This window comes from Doryrhamphus excisus, linkage group LG1 (genome assembly GCF_037039965.1).
Source record: "Doryrhamphus excisus strain RoL-2023G ecotype Guam linkage group LG1, RoL_Dexc_Guam_v1.1, whole genome shotgun sequence".
Lineage (NCBI taxonomy): Eukaryota > Metazoa > Chordata > Actinopteri > Syngnathiformes > Syngnathidae > Doryrhamphus > Doryrhamphus excisus.
In genome coordinates this window covers 29366276-29389248 of record NC_136357.1, presented here as the reverse complement: position 1 = coordinate 29389248, position 22973 = coordinate 29366276, and the positions used below count along the sequence as shown (strand labels likewise).

At 48.1% G+C, this 22973-nt stretch overlaps 1 protein-coding gene and 1 non-coding gene across 3 annotated transcripts; one reads left to right on the top strand and one right to left on the bottom strand.

The window, feature by feature from the left end:
- Positions 1-1911: 1911 nt before the first annotated feature.
- LOC131131828 (matrix metalloproteinase-15) lies at positions 1912-21842 on the bottom strand. Of its 2 annotated transcripts, XM_078793563.1 has the most exons (11): positions 21722-21842; positions 20847-21024; positions 14825-14973; positions 14568-14690; positions 14185-14492; positions 11373-11534; positions 11111-11307; positions 8093-8231; positions 6191-6341; positions 5087-5205; positions 1912-4919 (listed from the first exon to the last, which is right to left on the bottom strand). In XM_078793563.1, the coding sequence occupies exons 2-11, from the start codon at positions 20958-20960 to the stop codon at positions 4411-4413; spliced, it is 1971 nt and encodes a 656-aa protein (XP_078649689.1). In that variant the 5' UTR covers positions 20961-21024; positions 21722-21842; the 3' UTR covers positions 1912-4410. The 2 variants fall into 2 exon arrangements, with proteins under 2 accessions (XP_078649689.1, XP_078649686.1); XM_078793560.1 differs by lacking the exon at positions 21722-21842 and having other exon boundaries at positions 20847-21439.
- trnag-ccc (transfer RNA glycine (anticodon CCC)) lies at positions 10996-11066 on the top strand. Its single transcript has one exon. It is a non-coding gene; the product is annotated as a tRNA-Gly (tRNA).
- Positions 21843-22973: the final 1131 nt, after the last annotated feature.

Sequence of the window (22973 nt, the reverse complement as noted above, 5' to 3'; positions counted from 1 at the left end):
GAAAGTTGGACAGGCGGGAGACAATGTGTCCCTGGAATGTTCCATTATCACGATCATTACGCTAAATGAAGGTCTGCATCAAGTATTCTAATAATGACTGCCTTGCACACGCCAGCTAATGTAGCCAAGGCGTCTACGCCGTCCTTGGCTCCTGTGTGTGTGTGTTGGTGTGTGTGTGTTGGTGTGTGTGTGTGTGTGTGTGAGTCAGGACACATACCTCTTAAATTATCCAAGGTGACAGTCCGTCTCTGCCCGCAGACGTCCTCTGGTCTTCATTGTCTCTTCACTCCAGCTTCACTCAACTCCTGCTAAACAAAGTCCAGGTTTTTAACCATCAATCAGACCATCAACGTTCAGCCTATCCTTACCAGTCAAATGGTCAATAATCCGTGTTTTTTAACCAATCAAATGATCAATAATCAAATGGCATCATTGTCCTGCTGCACCACCCAAGCTGGTTTAACTGAGGCTAGTGAGGCCTGCAGTTCTTTGGATGCTGTTGTGGGGTCTTTTGTGACCTCTTGAATGAGTCGCGGCTGCGCTCCTCGGGTCATCCTGGGAAGATTCACCACTCTTCCATGTTTTGGCCATTTGTGGATAATGGCTCTCACTGTGGTTGGCTGGAGTCCCAAAGCTTTAGAAATGTCTTTCTGAGTGTTTCCATATTGATGGATCTCAAGTAGTACTGTATGATGTACCATGTAGTAGCTGGATGGATGGATGGATGGATGGATGGACGACCGGACCATGGAGTCTCATGGACTCCCAAGAAGACGAGCAGCAGACATGTTGTATCGGAAATGTCGTCCATATTCCCAAGAAAAACAAAAAAGCCACAAAGATTTAAAGAGACAATAAGGAGAGAAGATGGAACACACGTGTTGTTATTTCCGTTGGCGTGCATGTCAACATTCCTTACCAGCTGTTTGGAAAACCTGACATCAGCAGGGTGCCGCCCCCTGCTGGGCGGCCCTGGAATGCCGCCCTCGCTAAGATGGACCCAAAATATGAAGAAATTATATTTTAGGTTTCTGGGAAGCTAAGGGACAAATGTGCCTTCCCGGACACACCAGGCTATGCTAGCTAGCGAGCTAGCTGTGCTGCTTTGAAAGCGTCCACATGTTCACATGCGATGTTTTCCTCGTTAACTTTACAGCGTAATTTGACGAGGCGTCTCGCTGTTGTTGTCATGATAACAGCTTGAACAAACAGACGCTACGTGCACAGGTGGAATGTGCGTTGTTTTTTTACGGCACAGGTGGCGTCCTAATGGAAGCCAGCAGTGGGGGAATGTGTCTTCTAATGAGGTGAAGTGGGTCACGTTGGGGCGGGAAGGATCGTAGGAGCAACGTACAGGTCTCTCTGATGCCATACAAAACATATACTAGTAGCACTGCGTCACTTCTTTTTACTCTTAACGTGACTTTGCAACGTTGCTTGCCTTCAAGCTTTTATGGTGGCCACAGTTTGACCCTGGAACAGATTATGTACTATATTCCCTGTGGGAGAACATGTGTCATGTTGCACTTTGGACTTTTCATCCTGTTTGACTTTCGATGGGGTTAATTATTCACTTCCTTGTTTGTACCCCCCCCCCCTGTAAAACACTAGTCAAAGATCCTCTATAAGACAAGGGGACGCTGCAGTTTTTAAGAACATACAGCAAGGATGCTGGTCAAAGATCCTCTATATTACATTTGCTATTGTTACATTGGAGGTGTGACGTGATGCTCTTATTTTGGAGACAATGAGTTTCCTGCCGGCTTAGGCACAGTGTTGCCTGCGTGCTGTCTTGCAGGTTGAAAGTGCTGATGGCGCTTCCTGCTGATGTGACCAGATGGCGCCCAGCCACGGCATTCCCTCGTGTCCCGTGTGAGACAGGAAGCGGAGGGCCGAGGGCCGTGACCCGGGCGCAGGAAGTGGAGCGGCGGCGTGTTCGCTAACACCAGACACCTTGTAAGGTTTGTATGTTTTATTGTGTACATGTCCAGCATGGCTTGTTAACACACTCAACTACAACACAAACGTATAAAAGCTTCTAATCACCACAACAACCTCATTGGAATGTCAACAACACAAAATCACCCCAAAATCCAAAAAGACCAACGAGATGCTGACGGCCGCTGACGACCTCCTGAGCGTTACGTGACGTCCGGTCTCGAGTGGCGGACCAAAAAGGACGAGAGGTTCGGAGACCCTCTCTTTGCTGGCGGTGCTAAAGCAAGATGGCGGACACCGATGAGCATTGATGGTTTCAACAGGAAGTGGCTTTTCATATGAAAGGATGTCGGGGGGAGGGGGGACGCGGACTCGGATTGGAACTGGAGGACTTTGCTGTGGATGAGGTCACATGACATGAAGGTCAGACTGTCATTGGTGCCTGAGTAGTCCAGAGAGTGCATGATATGCTGCAGTAGTCAAAGAGGACTTAAGGGGGGCAGGGGTGCGTGTCACCTGACTTTCGGGGGCGGGGGTGCGTGTCACCTGACTTTGGGGGGGGCGGGGGTGCGTTTCACCTGACTTTGCTGAGTCACTTCTCCGGCGTCGACTGATCATGTCTGGACGTGCAGGAAAGGAGAGATGATGATGATGGTGTTCGGGGGCTGGAGGGGGGGGTGCTTTTAGCACTGATTAGCTGCCCCCCCCCCACCTTTGAGGTGAAAGACGGACAGATGACACCGTTTCCTGGCAACCGCCATCGAGCGGCAGCGGGTCAATCGCCGTCCTTCCGTCCTGTTAGAAGTGTCCCTCCCTCAGTCCCGCCCCTGCCCCTGCCCCCGGGCTGGGTGGGGGCTGGGGAGCGTCCGTCAGTGTTCACTTTCAGGCTTTAAAGTCAGTAAACATAACAACGCAAAACTGAAAGCTCAGGTTTCCTCTCAGCTGCTGCAGGCCACCAGGAGGAGAATTTGGGTCAAATGGACTGCTGCCAGTCCCCCCGCCCTGCCCCCCCACCCCCCACCCCCCATATCCTGACTATATCGCTGGCTTTGCACTGCCCCTCCCCCTCCACGCTTGTCTGGAAAGGCAGGGAATGTGTTCTTTCCCGAAGAGGAGCAGGAGGAATAGTCCATCCCAGTTCCCGTCCTCAAACACAACCTGCTACCATGACTTCCACTTCTAGTCGGATGTAGCATAAACATGCTAGCTAGCACCAGTCTCTTGTAGTACCACTTCGTTCCTGGCGGGGCGATGAAGAGTCATCAGGGTCTGACGCCCGATGGCGCTCATTTGGAACGCGTTTGACGAGTCTAACGAGGACTTTGAGGAAGTAGATAAGGAAGACGAAAGAACAGAAGAAGGTAGAACACGAATGGATGCAGTTTGTGTTTTCTTTGGCTTTCTGTGCGTGGCGTCATCACAGAGGCCACGTTAGGGTTGGGGTTGGGGTTGGGGTAGGATTCAGGCTAGGGTAGAGGTAAGAATGGGGTTGGGGTCGGGGTGAGTTTGGGGTTTGAGCAGGACCAGGTGGTGGGCAGCCCTCCCAGTGCAGGCGGGGGCGTGGCAGTGTACGCGTCTCTGATGTGTGAGCATCTTTGTATACATTAGGGTACACAGGTCTTGTTGACCCTGGTGTTGGGATTAGAGTTGGGCGTATGGCTGGGTTAGGGTTGTCGTTACAGGTCGTAGTTTTACAGCAGCATGAAGTAAAGGCACCCTGGAAGGGATGAATTAGTTCCCAAGGCAAGGTTCGAAATCCAGAAGCAGCCATCTTGGATTGAGTATTTTTAAACGTCCGTGCTTCCAGGACCGAAAGAGTTATTTGAAAAAGTGGTGGGGAAGAAGAAGAAAGGAGGATTTTCTTCCTGCCGGATGAAAGCGTGTTTGGGGTTCCGCAGGGCGGAGGTTTGGGGTCAGCGGCGTGTGCCCACACCTGCTGTTTTTTTAATGAAGCGGATTAGCTGGTGCTAGCCCACCCTGCTGCTCGCCGCTACGCCATCTTTACAGCAAAGTCCTTCAGAGGCTGCACGCTACATTAATCTTGCGTTTGCTACTTCCTGTTTGAAGCCCTGGAGGCGGCGGTGGGAAACCCTGCAGACGCACTAAACGTGTGAGAAGGTTAGACGCATCAGCTTGTAAAGACGCTCCTTTTAAAGTGGCTTTACGACGTTTTAACAGCTGCCAAAGAAGGCAAGGAGAGGACGAGCTGATGGTTGATCACGTGACCGAGTGTACCGCCGAGAGGAGGTGCTGTTCCCAGACCAGGAAGAGGCTCCGCTGAGATGAGAATGAACTTCCTGGTTTGGAAATCAACAAAGTGAAGAAAAAGGATGTGCAAACTTCTCTGCTATAAATAGACTACAGTGGATGCACCCTGGGGGGGCGGGACTACAGTACAGGAACCCCAAAGGATCTCGAGAGGATCGGAGCGGGCGGGACGGCGGGGAAGGGGATCCAAGTTCAGTTCAGGGGTCAGACCCAGTCCTGCAGCGAGCGCTTGCAGTGCACCAGCAGCCGCGGCGCCCCCTTGCTCTGCAGGGTGTTGATGATGGCGTAGATCAGGCCCAGGATGCACAGCACCAGGACCAGGGGGATGGTGACCATCAGGATGTTCATGGTCCTCTCCTGGCTGTCATCCACCTTCAGCACCACGTCCACCTCGTTGGTGTCCTCCTCCCGAGTCTCGCGGCCATCATCTTCGCCGTCCCCGTCGGAGCCTCGGCCGCCGTCGTCCTTGTCGCCGCCGTCAGCGGCCGTGGCGTCTTTGTCGTCGTCGCCGTGCCCGGCGTCCGGGTTGAAGGGCGGCTGGTTGACGTCCGGGTATTTGTCACCGGAGTCGGTGTCCGTGTCCCTGTCGAGGTCCGGGTCCACGCTGCAGCCCATGAAGTCCCGCAGGATGGACTTGGGGTAGCCCGGCTCGCTCTTCATGCGGTGGTTGTCGAACTTCCAGTACTTGGACCCCTTGTAGAAGTACGTGTAGGCTGGAGGACGCGAGACACGGCAGAGCCGCTGGTTAGCTTAGCCTAGCATGGCGGCCCACGGAGCCACATCCTCGTTCTGTCTTTCAGGCTGCCCCCCCCCCACACACACCCTGCCCCCGCCCTTCACATTCATCACATTTACACTCAGGAAGCTCATCTCCACTTACCTCCATCATCGCTGAGGAAGGCCCCCTTGGGAGCCGGGGGCACGGACGACCCCCACACGCTGATAGGTTTCGGGTAGCCTGGGTCGGCCGAGCGCGACTGCTCGTTGAAGCGCCAGTACCTACACGCCGGCAAACAGGAAGTCACATCAGCGTTTCCAATCGATCGTGTACTTCCATCGACTGGTACGACGTAGAAATACATGACATAGAACATACTACTGCTATTTCAGCCATTCTAATACATTTAGTGGGTCCAAAACTACCAAAGGGAAACTAAAACTACATTTAAAGCACTTTGTCTAGAAAACAGCACATGAATTCATGATTAATGATTGATTGGCATGTTGGAATGAGCTGTTAGCATGTTGGAATGAGCTGTTAGCACGTTGGAATTAGCTTTAACATGTTGGAATTAGCTGTTAGCACATTGAGATTAGCTGTTAGCACATTGGGATTAGCTGTTAGCTTGTTGGAATTAGCTGTTAGCATGTTGGAATGAGTTGTTAGCATGTTGAAATTGGATGTTAGCATGTTGGAATTAGCTGTTAGCATGTTGGAATTAGCTGTTAGCACGTTGGAATTAGCTTTAACATGTTGACATTACTTGTTAACATTTTGGAATTAGCTGTTAGCACATTGGGATTAGCTGTTAGCATGTTGGAATTAGCTGTTAGCATGTTGGAATTAGCTGTTAGCATGTTGGAATTAGCCGTTGGGAATGAGTTAGCATGTTGGAATGAAAACAAACAACCATCAAAGCGGCCCCCTGCATCTGTTGATGTGACTTTTGAGTATGTTGCCCTCAGTGGAAAATGTTCGAACCCAGCTGACGTCGAGTCATGACTCGGGTCGCTTGCCAACGCAGACCCAAATCTGGAACCCATTTACAGTAACACACACGCACCAGTCTTATTTATGTCTTATTTTCTCTTATTATGTCTACTAGAGTATGTTGGCTAATGAGGGTGATCATTAAAAAATATATATATATGTCTATACCCCCCCCCCCCCCCCCCCAAATATATATTTCATGAAAAAAGGCCAAATAATGACGTTGGGGTGTACCACGCGTGCATTAGCGTGTGTTCTTGCATGCGGCATGACCTGTCGCCTTGGAAGAAGTAGGTGTAGCCGGACGGCTCCCACCAGATGGCGGCGTCTATGCGGTCGTAGGGAATGTCGTGGCCGTAGTCGACCAGCTCCAGCGGGTAGCCCTGTTCCAGGTTGGCCTCCCGGAAGAGCCAGAACCTGTGAGCTGGAGGACAGGAGAAGAAGTGAAGAAACAACACAAGCTCATGTTGGACAAAGCCGAGCGGTACCAACGACTTGACGAGTCAGAGCGCTCGCTACCCCGTTTGGCGTGTAATTAGCGTGTCCTATGTCAGACTTTTATTGTTTGTCCGACTCCAACATTCCTGCTGGCACAATTACCACCCCTCCTCCTCTGGTCCTCCTTTCTAGTAAAAGCTCCCCACTCAGCATCTGGAGAGGACAAAGAGCTGACGTCATGCTTCTCCTTGGAAGGTCCCATGACTCCGGTCCAAGACTTCCTATAGGTGGGATCTCTTTGCCGTGAGAGCCAAACCTTAAAAGGCTCCAATGCTGCTTGTTTTCTTTTCATAAAGTAGTCCATAAAGCCGTGGAAACCTCAAGCTAACTCGTACGTTTGACAATATTGCCCATGAAACTCTGGACCCGACTCAAGCATCCCAAAAAGCCACCAAGCTGCATAAGAAGATGCTTTTGGAGGCCATGACAGGAGAACATGGCGTGCTGGGAACGTATGGGAACAGTAGAAGCTAAAATATCATCCACGAAGGGCGGATGGTCTTCTTTTAACATCCTTTTCCTTCCTTCGCTCTTTCTCAAGGTCTGCCAGCTCCTTCCTTCCTTCCTTCCTTCCTTCCTTCCTTCCTTAGCGCTGGCGTGCGCCCGGGTGTCACACTGGGAGGCTTGCCGATGACATCACCCTCCCCGATTCCTCCTCCTCCTCCTCCTCATCATCATCATCAAACCTGGCGTCCGCCATCAAAGCCTCAGATCGTCCGTCCTCGCCGCCTTGTAAAAAGACAAGCTGCTCTCGGGGACTGACAATATAAATAATGATCTTTATGCAGGTGCCGCATGTAGAAGACATTATGGAGCATGCTCAGAAGGCGCCGTCCTCACGTTCCGCACATCATGAGACATCATCACAAGTCTGTTCCACATTTGGAAGATGACGGCGTGAGATGATGGGCCGCAGTAACAGCAGGTACATTTGCCATCATAAAAAGTATTCTACACTGGTCACTAGGTGTCAGTAACGTTACTCTGATGTTTGGCAAGACACACAAGAACCACACTTGATCACCAGAACAACAGGCTTCTATTGCAGCAGGCACAATAATCCCTACCACCAAGTACTGTCATGGCCGTAACCCACAGCAAGCTAAAACTCAATGCTTCTTTATGTCTTATATGTCTGATTTTCTTCTATACTGGGTAATAGGGGTGTCAAGATGACTATAGGGGTGTTAGCTCATGTCTAGAGGGCTCTAAAAATGTGTTAAAGTGCATTTAGAAGATGGTAAACATGTTTTCTATGTCTTATTTTGTCTTATTATGTCCACTATATTAGGTAATAGATGTTTAATGTGACTATAGGGGTGCTATTTCCTGTCTAGAGGGCTTTAATAATGTTTGACAGTACATTGACAAGGTGGTTAACATGTTTTGTATGTCTTATATGTCTTATTTTCTCTTATTATGTCTTCTATATTAGGTAATAGGTGTTTAATGTGACTATAGGGGTGTTATTTCCTGTCTAGAGGGCTCTAATAATGTTTGACGGTCCATTGAGAAGGTGGTAAAGAAGTCCTGAATGAAGTGTCCCAACTGGGTGGAGGGAGCAAGGATCGAAGCACCACCCTTAAGGCTTCTAGGCCACCCACTTCCTGCTGCATGTCACTAAATAAGGCCCCGCAACTTGACTTTGAAAGCATCGCGTGCGTCTTTGCAACGTACCTTTGAAGAAGACGAACCTGCCGTCGTGCCTCTCGTACGCAGCGTCGATGTCGCCTGGCAGACCTCTCCAGAAGTGGCCGATGGGCATGGGGTAGTTGTCCAGGACCCTGTTCCTACGCACCCTCCAGAACCAGCGGCCCTGTCGGGACGAGACGGGCTGTTTAGCTGACTCCACTTCCCACAGCAGGACGAGGAGAAGTCCACCAAGTCAAAAGTGGCCTTAAAAGGCTCTCATCAGACGGCATGTGAACTATTTGTCCCGCGAGGTGGGGGTGCACAGCTGGAAGGTGAAGTGTTGATTATGTAGCAGAAGCGGTGAGTCATGGACGCTAATAAAAGGTATGGATGTATTCACGGCGGCCAGCAGACTGATTTACAAGCGGCGACTGTCCGGGATAAAGTACCGCTAAGATGCTCAGAGCGGCTTCGTCTTGGCAAGCGGGTCCGCATTCGTCCTTGGCCGAGCGTCAGACGAAGGCCCGACAAGACGGAGTGCTCCCTCCCTGATTTGTGCGGGCGCCGGTCGAGATTAGGGCGGAATCGACCACAGCGAGACGAGCAGATCGTTGAGGCTCGGCGCGGAAATCAGCTAGCCGTCTTAATGTACGACTCTCTGCTGGGAACAAACGGCTGACGTGGGTAAAAGAAGCCAGGCCGCTTCAGTGCTTCCAGTCGTTTCCTTGGAAAAGGACAGGAAAGGAACAATAACGACTCCTTCCCGACACTCCCAAAACATCCAATCAGTCTAATTCATACCCGCTGCCAATTATGCAATCAGTAAATACAGCCAGCATGGTAATAGCTTATTCTAACAGGCTAACATCTAGTTCCAACAAGCTAGCAGCTAACTCTAACATGCTAACACCTAATTCCAACAAGCTAACAGCTTATTCTTCATTCTAACATGCTAACAGATAATTACTACAAGCTAACAACTCATTCAAACATGCTAACAGATAATTACAACAAGCTAACAACTAGTAATTATAACATGCTAACAGATAATTACAACATGCTAACAGAACAAAAGGCTAACAATTCTTCCGGTAGGGTAACTGTTAATTCCAACATGCTAACACCTAATTCCAACAAGCTAACAGCTTATTCTAACATGCTAACACCTAATTCCAACAAGCTAACAGCTTATTCTAACATGCTAACACCTAATTCCACCAAGCTAACAGCTTATTCTAACATGCTAACACCTAATTCCACCAAGCTAACAGCTTATTCTAACATGCTAACACCTAATTCCACCAAGCTAACAGCTAATTCTAACATGCTAACACCAAATTCCAACAAGCTAACAGCTTATTCTAACGTGCTAACACCTAATTCCAACAAGCTAACAGCTTATTCTAACATGCTAACACCTAATTCCACCAAGCTAACAGCTAATTCTAACATGCTAACACCTAATTCCACCAAGCTAACAGCTTATTCTAACATGCTAACACCTAATTCCACCAAGCTAACAGCTTATTCTAACATGCCAACACTGAATTTCAGCAAGCTAACACTCATTCCAACATGCTAACAGCTAATTCCAACAACCTAAGAGCTCATAACCGATAGCACGACTGTGTGCATACATTTCCCAAGGGCCTTCCGGTCATCGTCCTTTCAAAATGCACCAAAAACCAGAGTTTGCTGTAAAACAACACAAGGGAGGGACACCAGCCATTTTTACATGGGAAGGTTGTGCAGGAGATGAAGTGACAGCAACAAGGGACACTTTGTCCTCTCAGTGTATTTAAGAGCTCAATCAAAGCCTAGAAGGCCACCACGGGACGCCAGACGCAAGGCCAGTGTCTCACACACTCTTCCAGCAAGATGAGGACTGCTGGACTTGTACAGATAGACATGCTTGACTTATCGATGTTAGGGAAGTGAAAGCAGACCACAGAGGAGGATCCCCAGCTTCAGTCTGGAACCCCAACTGGATATTTGGGGAAAAGTTAGAACACAGCCACTTAGGGGTGCAATGATCTTTAAAAAGCCTCACTTGCTGATTGCCACTTTGTCTGTAAATGCAAATGCAGACGTAACATAAACATAAACATAAACATAAAGGCACCTGGCGGAGACGTACAAAGACAAGTTGGTCATAATGACAAGCAGCTGGCAGAACCTGCACTTAGAAAGACAAAAGCGGAGCTGGCAATGAAAGTCGTATGGACAGGCCAACATTTGGCCCAACGTGGAGCGTTTCTGCAAATTTGTGTGGATCCGGAGGCTCTTTAAGGCCAACACCTGACCACACCTCGCTGTTTTATTAGCGTTCCGTGTCATAAAACACCGCCGCCCTGCCGTTTTACAATCTTCCACGACATGATAGAAAACAGGCCCACTGCGGCGTGCGCGTGCCATTTGGCTGAGGGCGACTCGCCGGCTGGCAATCCATTCTAACGTGCTAACAACTCATTCCGACATGCTAACAGCTCATTTCAACATGCTAACATCTTATTCCAACATGTTACCAGCTAATTGCAACATGCTAACAGCTGATCCCAAAAGGCTAACACGCCATTCCACATGGTAACAGCTAATTGCAACATGCTAAACATATTTTGAAATCCTACCTGAATATTCCAACATGCTAACATCTCATTCCAACATACGAACATCTTATTCCAACATGCTACGAGCTAATTCCAACATGCTAACAACTCATTCTAACATGCTAACAGCTAATTGCAACATGTTGACAATTCATTCCAACATGCTAACAGCCAATCCCAAAAGGCTAACACATCATTTCACATGCTAATTGCAACATGCTAAAGATATTTCAAATCCTACTGGAATATTCCAACATGCTAACAACCGGTTCCAACATGCTAACTCTACAGCTAATTCCACACATCAATCAGTAAAACCACCTGAAGCAGTGTGACACACATGTGCCGCTGGTGTAGTGGTATCATACAAGATTCCCATTCTTGTGACCCGGGTTCGATTCCCGGGTGGCACAGTACTTTTTTCCAGGTAATAAAAAGTCTTAATGTGGAAAAGTACCTTAAAGACAAACATCTCTCCTCGCAGCATGGCGACCGTGTCAAAGTTTCCTTCACAAATGTCTGGGCCGTAGTGGTCCGGTCTGTCTGTGGTCCTGGGCCGGTCCGGTTGACGTGGAGGATTGTGAGGTGGCCGGGGGTCTGGGCGACGCGGGGTCACAGTGGGGAGGGCCTGTGTGGGCCTGCTGTCTGGTGTACCTGTCCAGAGAGAGATGTGTTGGGGAAGGGATGGCGGACCTTGGCGTAGGATGGCGTTTTCTCACCGTAGATTTGCTGAATGCCTCGCCGGTCGTCCTCGGGGAGCTGGAAGTTGTCGGTCTCCATCCACTGGTAGAAGGGAGCCATGATGGCCAGCGGGTTGTTGGAGTGCTCTAAGCCCAGAGCGTGGCCCAGCTCATGGATGGCGACCAGGAAGAGGTCGTTGCCTGGAGGGAAGATTGCGGTTATTTGAGGTTCTTTCCACCACCTCAGCGAATGATGCTGCTGTTCAAAGGTCAGCGTCATGTTAGCATTTTAGCACACATGCTAGAGTTCAAGGGAATAACAGGAGGGTTGTAATAGCGCAAATGTAGTCGCTGCGTCAGTGGGAGCTGCATGGAGGCAGAAATACTGGACTCATGAGGGACATGAAGAGACATCATTAGCCGTGATGGTGAACACGTGTTCCCATGCTATGACCACACAGCCCTGGATGGAGAATCTGGGAAAAGACTGGAAAAGCAGCAGTGGATGATGTTCATCATCCGGGCGACGACGCGGCCTCGTCCGCATTCCAAGGCATGATGAATAGCACGGCCCGGCAGAAAGTCCCGGTGCGTCCGTAGAAGCCTGGCGTCTGTTCATTGTTCTTTCATGATGTCACCTCAAACCTCAAAGGGGGGGGGATTAGCAGGCATGCTAATGGCCGTGCCGATACAGATCGTGCATTCCTACGCCATCAAGGGACGGCGTTGCGGGGTGACACATTGACCCCGTTGGCCATATTGCTGGGACTGGGGGGCCCGAAATGACCTCTAAAGTCACATGGAATTATGTACTAATTAGACGACCCCCCCCCACACACACACACCATACATAGATGGCAGTCCTGTGAGAAGCTGCATTGGTCTGATGATTGGACAGATTTGTTATCACGTGGATGAGATGGTGATGTCACCCTGCACGGGGAAGTGGAGATACCCCCGGATGCCCCCCCCCCCCCATGTATAATTTGCGAGTCACATGAATGTGCTCATGCCGGCAGTGGGGCACGGGAAAGAAGAAGACAGCCAAGAGGTAACGAAGAGCGCAGATAAAGAGGCCTTTGTGAGGTTGCCATGACGACTCCTTTGCTCGTACGGGGTCCCGCCAAAGTTCAGCCTCTCCATCCATCGCCAACGCCGACCCCGCCCCCGTCTGAGACTTTGTGTCTCAAACAAGTCTCGCACTTCATTGGGGACCGCACGCTGCCGCCAAGAACGGCGTTGATGACCTTTAAGACGTGAGGATGAACAGCACAAAATGGATGGCTAAAAATATATAATTGTATATTATTATGATTATATATTTTAGTTCGGGCACGTTTAGTTGAGTTCGGACATGACATGAGCGGTTCGAGTGCCACCATGACACGGCGGTCCAGGCACAGGGAGGGGGAACTAGCGCTGTAGCTAAGGAGCCGAAAATCCAAAATCTAACGACTCCCAAAATCGGACAAAAAGATCGTTTTTCTGCTCCAGAACATCTTGACATGGACGACGTCGTCCCCCAGCGTCAGGACTTGTGTCTGAGGAGCTAAAGGATGATCGTAGCCTCGGCGGTCCAAGTGAAGTGTTTGTGTGTTCTGAGATGCTAACAAGATAAACGCGGCCGGGTCTCAGTCCATCAGGAGTGGAGACGAGGTGGATGTTTAGACAAAGAGCGGCGGAGCGAGACCAGGCGGAGACGTGTCCGTCTTAAAAGTCAGACGAGTGGGGCTGCACTTTGTCTTGAAACGGGACAACAAAGGGAGCGGTCTTCCCGAGCGGAACGCCGCACTCCCACTTACTGCGGCATTCCGGCGCGCCTGTGATGTCGCCCACATCTGTTGTGTGTTTGCAGAGGGGCTCTCGGGGGGGCGGGGGTGCGGCGTGATACGTGACATGGCATCACGGCGGCCGGGGCCGTGGACGCAGGACAGATGATGTGTGGCTTTGGAGGAAGGAAGCAGCTGCTGCCGTCCGTCAGCCAATTGGGATTATTTCACCCTGAAGACCAACCAATGGAAGCTCTCAAGAAGAACGGGTGGAACACTCGGCCTCGGCGTGTCGGCTAGCATGGAGATGGAGTGCGTTTAGGGTGAACTCGGCTTCACTTCTTTTTCCGCTTGTATGGCAGCATGCCTTACTCCTCGCACCGGCCGGCATCTCCACCTTGGATCTTCTACTCTACTTTGCTGTGGGCGGCGGCCTATTCATTATCTTATTATTTGTATTATATATATGTTATTCATTTTTATTATTATTATATCTTATTATTATATCTAATCTAAATTATTAGTAAGCATAAATAAAATAATAACATAAAACGCCTGCCGGAGTGTCATATTTCTCATATTTAAATAAAATATTTATCAATAAAATATTGGTATTTTATTTTATATATCATATCTATGCACAACAACTTTATTTGTATTTAAATGAGCACACTTTGGGTATTTAAAATACCAATATTAATTTAATATTAATCATTTCATTATTAGAATATTAATTACAAATAATACAATAAAAGATAAAATAATATCATAATTACATATATTAATCAATAATTAATATTACTATTAATGCTACTAATACTACTAATAACATTATATTTAATATAATTCTAAGAATGTGAATACATTGTAATATAAATAATGTAAAATATGACAATAAAAGAATATAACAATCATACTAATGCAGTATTATTATTATATGAATTATTCCTGTGTCTGATGTCCCATGGTAATCTACAGTATGTGTAATATGAATAATTATGAATAATTATGAATTATTATGACGCGTCTCGTGAAACAGGAAGTCAGTTTGAGAAGCTGGTTTCCGTACGGAGGCTCCCTACCTTGTACGTTCTGGTTTCCGATGGTCCAGGGCTCATCAGAGTCAAAGTGAGTGTCCCCTCCCATCCCGGGGCCGGGAAAGTAGGCGTGGGCCAGGAAGCCCCCCTCCCCGTCAAAGGGGGAGCTGTCGCCGTGGAAACCGGAAGCGAAGAAGAGCATGATGTCGGGCTCCTTGCGGCGTCCGTATTTGATCTCCTGGTAGGGGATTTCATCGAAGGTCAACGGGGTGACGCTCTCCCAGACCTTGAAGGCCTGGCGGATGGCCGTGAAGGAGTTATACTCTCCGATCTTGGGAGTGTAGTTCTGGATGCTGCGGGAAGAAGGAGGAGACGGAATGGACCAATGGACGTCACGGAGAAGAAGACGCGGCTGAGCGGGTTCTCACCTGTACGTCAGATGGCTCTTGTTCCATTTATGCCCCGTCAGGGCGTAGCGTTTCCGCCGCACGTTGGTTTTGATCTGCCCTCCAAACTTGTCGGGCACGCCGCAGCGGGGTCTCCTCATGGCGCTGCAGGGGAGGAACAGGAAGTGCTTAATTGCGGCGCAGCAGAGAAAGCGAAGAACCGACAACTTTATGCTTTATTTCTGGGTGGGGGGTCACGGGGATCGATGGAGGATGAGTCCGAGTCGTGTCCCGCTGACCTGATGGTTTGCAGGTCCATGCTTCCCGTGACCTCCAGCCCGTAGAAGCGCTGCATGTCGCTGATGGCGCCGGACAGGATCTGAGCGGAGCGCATGGTGGACATCTGCCGGCTGGCCTGGGGCAGGTAGCCGTACATCCTCAGCCACGACTGGACACAAAACACAAAACGCATTCAAGCGCCGTTGGGACATGTGACCTAACGTACCTCAAATATTCCAAAGCTAGCAAAATGACTGCTGGGTCAAATACATAGGTCCTTTAAAAGCTTAGATTTGACCAAAAAAGCTTCCAAAATATACTTTTAAAGAGCTCTTATAACATATTATGTGATGTAACGCAAATATTCCAAACCAAAATGTTATTTGCTGGTTTGAATGCAGAGGTTTTTTTTTATATATTTAGGTTTTATTTTTATATTTTTATATTCTGTTCCATTTGCAAGTATAGATTTCACAAAAACATCTAAAATATACTTTTAAATGTTTTTTTTACATTCTGCTTTATTGGCCAGATAAGATTTCACAAAAAGCTTGTAAAATATACTTTTATTTACTTTTCTGGTTCTAACCAACTCAAATGCTCGGTTAATTTTCAAGGTTGGATTTTCCAAAAAGCTTGTAAAATATGCTTTTCAAGAACTTTCGTAACATATGTATGTGACGTAATGCAAATATGCTCAAGTGGGTTCGGTTTCACGCTGGACCAAAGCCACCGTATGAGGCGGAACCAGTGTGTGTGTGTGTGTGGGGGGGGGGGGGGGGGGGTCAGTGGTGGTTGTGGTTTGATGACAGACTGCAGGGAGAAAATGTGATACTTGAAGCAATCACAGATGATACACAGCCTGACACACCTGTTGTGTAGAAACTTAATATCACACACACACACACACACACACACACACACTCCTGTGTGAACTCCTCCCGTTGTGCAAAGTGTTGCGCTTCCAAGTCACTCCCTGCTTCGGGGGTGCAACCTTTTTCTAGATTTGGTGTATTTCTTCTCCATGTGGTTCTACTTTTAGGAAACAATTTCTACTTTCTTTTTCATTTGGCAATCCCAAATGTTGATTATGTACTTTTGTAAAACAAAAATGGCCACTGGTTTTTCTAGACCTGGCGTGATTCTTTTAAACAGATTTGGTACATTTTTCTAGATTTCACTACTTTTTTGGTGCCTTGGTTTTTTTGGCCACTTTTTTAATGGTTTTTTTTTTTTAGATTTGGTGTGACCTTAACAAAAAACAAGCGCAACCTGACCTCTCCTAAAAGACCTTCTCCACCATACCTCTTCAAATAATGACTTTCCATAACAAACAGGGACCAGGAAGGAAGGTCACATCCAACATGGAAATCCTAAACCTGGATGAACCTCGGAAGCACGGTGAGGCGTCAACACCTGATTGGTCCTTTCTGTCCGTAATGAAACAATGGCGGCTTTTGGCCTGAGAAGTTCGGACCTTCACCATCGCTTTCATCTCCTTCAGTCGCCACCTTCAGCTGCAGGGTGTGTGTGTGTGTGTGTGTGTGTGTGTGTGTGTGCGCGTGTGAAAGCAGGAAGAGGAGTCCAGAAGGCTGAACCGGACGAGACCTTGACCCACCTCCCCCCTGCGATAAGCGAGCGTCACACAATGAGAAGGATCACCCCACCCCCCTCCCCCACACACGAGGAGCTGTGTTGTGTAAACACGCCTGTATCATTCATGTCATATGTTGATATTTAACACACGTGGGAAGAAACAAAGAGAAGTCGTCAGCAGCTGTTCGCCGTCCGCTAACAGCAACGCACCCACGGGGCGGACCGGCGGTGGCGTCCAGTTCCACCATAGCAAGGGTAAACAGTTAGCATGGCGTTCATCCTTCCACCGATCAATAAGGTGATACAACTCATGTATGAATATCTGCAGTGTGAACATCATCTAAGATTTCCATCCATGGCATTTCTCTTCCCGTGTGCTGGGACACCGGAATCCATCGCCAGTAGGAGTTATTCTCACGACGACCTCCACCTCCGATCTAGTAAGGTCGTTCAGGCGCAAAAGGCGCTGACGCCAGGACACGATGTGAGGGGTCGTTTCCTGGGGAGTCTTTAGAGGGGGGCACGGCTTCCTTTCCCTTTACCCTTCGCTCGTATCTTCCAAAACTATGAACCCTCGTCTTTGCTTGTCAGGCGGCCTGAATACAAAACAAGGCTGAGATGGCACTGTGTGTGTGTGTGTGTGTGTGTGTGTGTGTGTGTGTGTGCGTGTGTGTGAAATGGTCTTTCAAAAAGTCCTTGATGGTACCTGCCAAAAGGCAGCTATATAGTCGGCGTAGTAAAAGCCAGGGTGTGTGTGTATGTGTGTGTCCAAGTGTGTGTATGTGTGTGTACGTGTGTGTCCGAGTGTGTGTATGTGTGTGTCCGAGTGTGTGTATGTGTGTGTCCAAGTGTGTGTACGTGTGTGTCCGAGTGTGTGTACGTGTGTGTCCGCTACAATGTCAGCCAAGATACGAACAGAGCTTTTATTTTGAGGTTTGGTCGGCTGCCATCTCTGCAAGCGTCCTAGTGGGAGGGGGTGGGGGTGGGGGTGGGGGTGGGGGTGGGGGGGGGGGGTAAGTGGGTGTTACAGTATGTGGAACTCAATGGGAAGACTTCATAAAGGGTCAAATCCACCTCAGCGTGTTTGACGACACGCTCGTTAGCGTGTCTTCCAACTACGGGACGTCCCTGCAAGAGCACAGGCGGCGTCCTCCATTCCACTAAAGTCAGCTTCGTGGGGCCCAGCGCAGCCAAAAAGCATCCCAAGGGCAGACGGAGCTCGACTGGAATAACGAAGAGGAGTACTTAAGTCCCTGATTGGGGGGGGGGGGGCTGTGACACGGCAATGGCGACCCACGAGAAGACCCAAAAACTTCATGTCTCTTCTTGAAGGACAGGCTCCAATCTAACGGGATGTGGAGACCTGGTCTCCTTTAAATAGCAGGGGTGTCCAAAGTGTGGCCCAGGGGCCATGTGGCTGGTTCTTCATCAGTCCGAACCAGTCAGAATATTCTTCTAATCTTCCGCTTATCCGAGGTTGGGTTGCCGACTTCATCCAGCTCCTCCTGGAGGTCCTTGAACATCTCCCCAGGGTGGCATCCTGACGCCTCATCTGGTTCCTGTACCCGCCATCTTGTCCTTTGGGTCACAGCCAAAGGTCATGACCAAAGCTGAGGGTAGGAACGTAGACCCACGGGTACTCGACTCCTCCACATGGGGGAGGATCTCATCCCCGAAACGGAGATGGCAAGCCACCCTTTTCCGAGCGAGAACCATGGACTCGGATTTGGGGGTTCCGCCTCACACTCGGCTGTAAAGGTAAAACCGGCAGGAGCACATCATCTGCCAAATGCAGGAACCGGATCCTGCAAACAAGCCCCCCCCCCCCCACCCCCCCCACGCTGCACCTTGAAATGCTGTCCATAATTTAGCAGCAAGAACAGCAACAATGGCCAAATCAGTCATCGTTTCACGTATCGCTCCTCTCAACGAGCAGCGGGTCCTGCCCGAAACAAATCCCAATATTTCTAAACATATTTGTTTTGCTTCTCACGTATTTCGCTCACTTTTTGTGTCCGCCGGCGTCCATTAATCAGGCAAATGAGACGACGGCGTCATCGAGCTTCTTTCTTTTCCTTTCAAACAAGAAGACACTTTGTCTTCTTCACATGCCTCCATGTCCCAGACGCAGCATGCCGATGCACACACACACACACATGCACACGCACACACACACACACACACACACACACACGGCCCTCCTGCTTGTGCTGAGTAGGATTTGACACACTGAACTCTCTGACCGGCTTTCACTTTCAAACGCCGGACGATAATTCAAGTTTGTTACAAAGAACACGTGATGAACGACCAAAAGTCATCAACAGAGTCATCATCATCATCATCACCATCACCATCATCATAACAATAACAACATGCTTTCATCTGCTGTCCAACATAAATCTGCTTTGTGTTTTGGGGCAGTAATTACAGGATCCAGTACTACAGTAGTACTAGCATGCATGCATTGATGGCAGCTCATTATCTGCCCAGATGTGCTGACTGGGGCAAATACACACACACACACACACACACACACACACACACAAGATGGCCTCCAGGAAGAAAGATCCACCTCCAGAGGAACATCCGAGGTGATTTGGGAAGTGCTTTCCCCGTAGGAAATAATAATGCTGATAGAAATGATCTGTTCCAGGGTCAAACCTTCGTAAAGCCTTCATCGTTAACCTCAGGCCATCCCTCACTGCTTTTCACTATTTCACACCTGGACTCTCCAAGTCAAATCCAAATCAAAGGAAGACATTCAAAGACGTTGTGATGATAGTAGTAGTAGTGTTCCACACCGGCCACTAGGTGTCAGTAATGTTACATTGATGACACGAGTTCCTATTTAGCAACGTACCGGCGGCGACATGGCAACACTTGGACTCTAACTGAGATTTGGCGCTACCTTTTTATTTTACATTTGTTTTGATAGATTTGGCGCTACTTTTTTTTTTTTAGATGCAGGGCTTTTTTTAAGTTTGGCGATCTTTATCTTAAATTTGGCGCTACCTTTTTCTAAAGATTTGGCACTGTTTTATTTGTTTAGCTTTGGAGCTGCTTTTTGAATATATTTGGCACTACCATTTTTTTGACTTAGTACTATTCATTTTTTTAAAGATTTGGCACCCCTTTCATTTGTTTAGATTTGGCGCTAATTAAAAAAAATGTCACTATTGTTTTTTAGATTTAACATCACGTTTTTTTTGGTGCTACTTTTTGTAGATTTTGCAGCATTTCCTGCAGGGGTGACCTGAGAGTCTCCATGGCCGATGGACGTGTAGGCTGCTGACACACAAAAACACAGCGCCATGAAGCAACAAGTGTGTGGGGAATGGCTCATCAGTCCACTCATTGTGTCAAGACTCTGTCTTTTGTCTGAGGGACACACACACACACACACACACACACACACACACACACACACACACACCCATCATCATGTGTCGTAACGTGACTGACGAGCAGAGCAGCCTTTTGTTTATCCCGCCTTTGTCATTTGGAGCTCACCTCCTCGCCAAACGGCGGACAAAGGAGATCTCTGCCAGTAATCTCAGCTAACGTTAGCTGTCATCGACTCACCTGGCCGACACCCCCCACCATCCGCCACATTTCTACGGCTCATGTTGATGCACATTTTTTATTTGGTGGTACTTTTTTATTTTGTACCACCTTTTTCAAAGTTTGAGCTTTTTTTTAAAGATTTGTTTTATTTGGTGCAATATTTTTATTCTTATAATAAAGTTTTTTCAAAGATTTGCCATTACTTTTGACTAATTATTGGCACCACATTTAAGGTTTTAAGGTTGCTAGTTATTAGCTGTTCGATATGTCTGATATTGTCCGACTCTCAATTTCCGATACCGATATTTATATATTTTATGGTGATATCGGGCCAATACTACCCATTATTATGGGACATCGCTAATGTCTACATTACTTATTTCTTTTTTTTTATTGTCACCTTTTTATTTATTTATTGTTTCTTTCATTTGCAGAGGGAACCAAAACAAGAGACACAGTAGAAGGTTTGAACGCCTTTGTTGCTACACAAAACTGTGCTGAGCCAGAAGGAGCCCCTTGCCTTTTTATTTGGCTTTTTGTGACACAGGATCCACTCCCAGGAAGGAAGAAAAACAAACATTGTGTTTGTTTTTTTTACACTTGTACGTTAAAAATGTTCAATGTGACCAAAAGCTTGCAGGCACAGGAAATAAAAGGTTTTACCGTGTCCACAGTTTGACCCCGGAACAGACCATGGTAATGGTTGAATTTATTTTGAACAAGTGTACAAGTTCCATTAGTTTTATGTGCATATTCAAGTTTAGTGTTTGTTCTGTCTGACTCTAGTTTTTAAAGAAATTGAAGGGTGCCCGGTGGGATACATTGTGGTGTTCTACTGTTCAGGTGTACAAGGTGAAAGGTGCAAAAAGACAAGGGTACTACCTCCGCGTTGAAGGAGCCGTCATCTTCAGCTCCGAGCACCCCGAGCACACACATCCACGCCGCCAGGAGGAGGCTCCGTCTCCACGGCAACCACAGCGGCCCAGAGCCGGCCATGGTGCGGTGGTCGTCGGTGTGGGTCGCGAGAAGGAGAGGGGGTGGAGTGCAAGGAGGTCTTCTTCTAGCGGGTGTAAAAGGAACAAAAGAAAGCAGGAAAAAGAGTCACTCGAGTCCACAGGAAAGGCTAGCATGCATCCTGGGAAGGACCTCCACGTCCAGACCCTCCATGGATGAAGGTGCCCTAAGCTGCTCCGAACGAGGAACCTTGAAAAAGTGCACTTTGAGCGAGGAGGAGGAGGAGGAGGAGTGCGTACAGTTTGCTCCTCCTGAAAGTTAGCTGACAGCAAACTTTTAGCTTTTGAAGTGCCCGAGAGCAACAGCAAAGCCTTTCCTACACCAAAAGACAGACTTTAACTAGCAGCTTCTACTCGGCGTCCTCCATTGCGGTCCTCGTTCCCTCTGCAGGACGGACGGGAGTGACGCTGCGCGTGAGTGCCTCCTCGCTGCCTAGCAAGCTGGCTGAGACGCGCTCGAGACAAGTGTGACCGGCCGGAAGCGACAGGTTCAAAGATGGCTTTCAAAATAAAACTCCTAGCAGCCACTTCCGCTACAAAGAACTCCATAACAACGGCATTAAATGATTAGGCTAACATTTCCTACAGTGCAGGAAGACAGTTTTCGTCATTCCCGATGATAAGACCAAGTTTAAACCATGAATGTTGCATTGGTTCAACGTATGATCCATTTTAGAACGTACAAATGTCCCCGACACACTCATACAGGAAGGTCTTGAAATGGGACATAAAAGCTTGTTTCACCGGGCTGTGCCGTGGTGGTCCTGGTGGTCCTGGAGCGGTCCAGTCCGACACTGCAGATGGTGGGATAAGACGTGGTTACTTCCTGCAGACGCTTCCTGTCATTTCCTCAGAGTGATGGAGGCTGCAGAGAGAGAGACATGTCAGTGTGATTATTATCTACGGACCTCAGCCTCTGGAGGAAGTAGCTACTCGCATAATTGCTCACTTTAAACGTCGTTGCTGCGACAAAGAAGAGGCCTACTGGATGCACGCAAAGATGGCTTCCTCCAGACCGCCACAAATACATTTGGGCTGCCACGAATAAATGCAAAGACTTCAGGGTGGTTTATTGTTTTTGGACCAAGCTAAGAGCTAAGAACTAAGACCCGTACATCTAGTCGGAAAACTGATGCACATGTTAATGCTCGTCAAAGATCCTTTATATGATGAGAGCTTGGACGTCTTTAAGGACTGCAGGATCTTCAATATGACACTCTGATAATGTTGAGGATATCCTGCAAAAAAAGAAACAATATGCAAAGATCCTCTATTTAACAGGAACACACTGCTGTTTCAAGGGGACTATTGCAAAATATATGGTAGTCAAAGGTCTTCTATATGACAGGAGCGCTGTGCTGTGTTTTTAAAGACATAAAGCTAACCAAAGATTGTCAACACACCACGAGAACCCTGCTGTTTTGAAGGTTTCTGTTGCTAGCCAAAGATCTTGCAGGATTGGGTGTAAGCATTAAGCTGAAAAAAAGCCAGTCAAAGATCCTCTATTTAACAGTACCACCCTGCTGTTTTTTTAAGGGATGAGATAAAAAAAATGATAGTCAAAGATCCTTTCTATGACAGGAGCACTCTGCTGACCTGACGTATAATACAAACCAAAATCTAGGCAAAGATTTTTTTAATGACAAAAGTGTTTTGCTGTAAAAAATGGTAGTCAAAGATCATCTATACGACGGGTGCGCTCCGCTGTCCTGCAAAAAAGTTGCAGGTCAAAGATCTGGGGCTGTGTTTAAGGAATCAGTTGCTCAAAAGCTTGTCAAAGATCCTCTATTTGAGAGGACTCCGCTGATGGTTTTAAGGACCTACTGCTGGATTTAAAGCAACCTAACAGCAGTCAAAGATCCTCTATATCACTGCTGTTTTTAAGGGCCTTCAACAACGGATGCCCTATAGTCAAAGATCATCTATGTGACAGGAGTACCACCATCAGGTACTTGATCGTTTCCATTGTACCATATGGACTGGGGGCTGGGGGCTG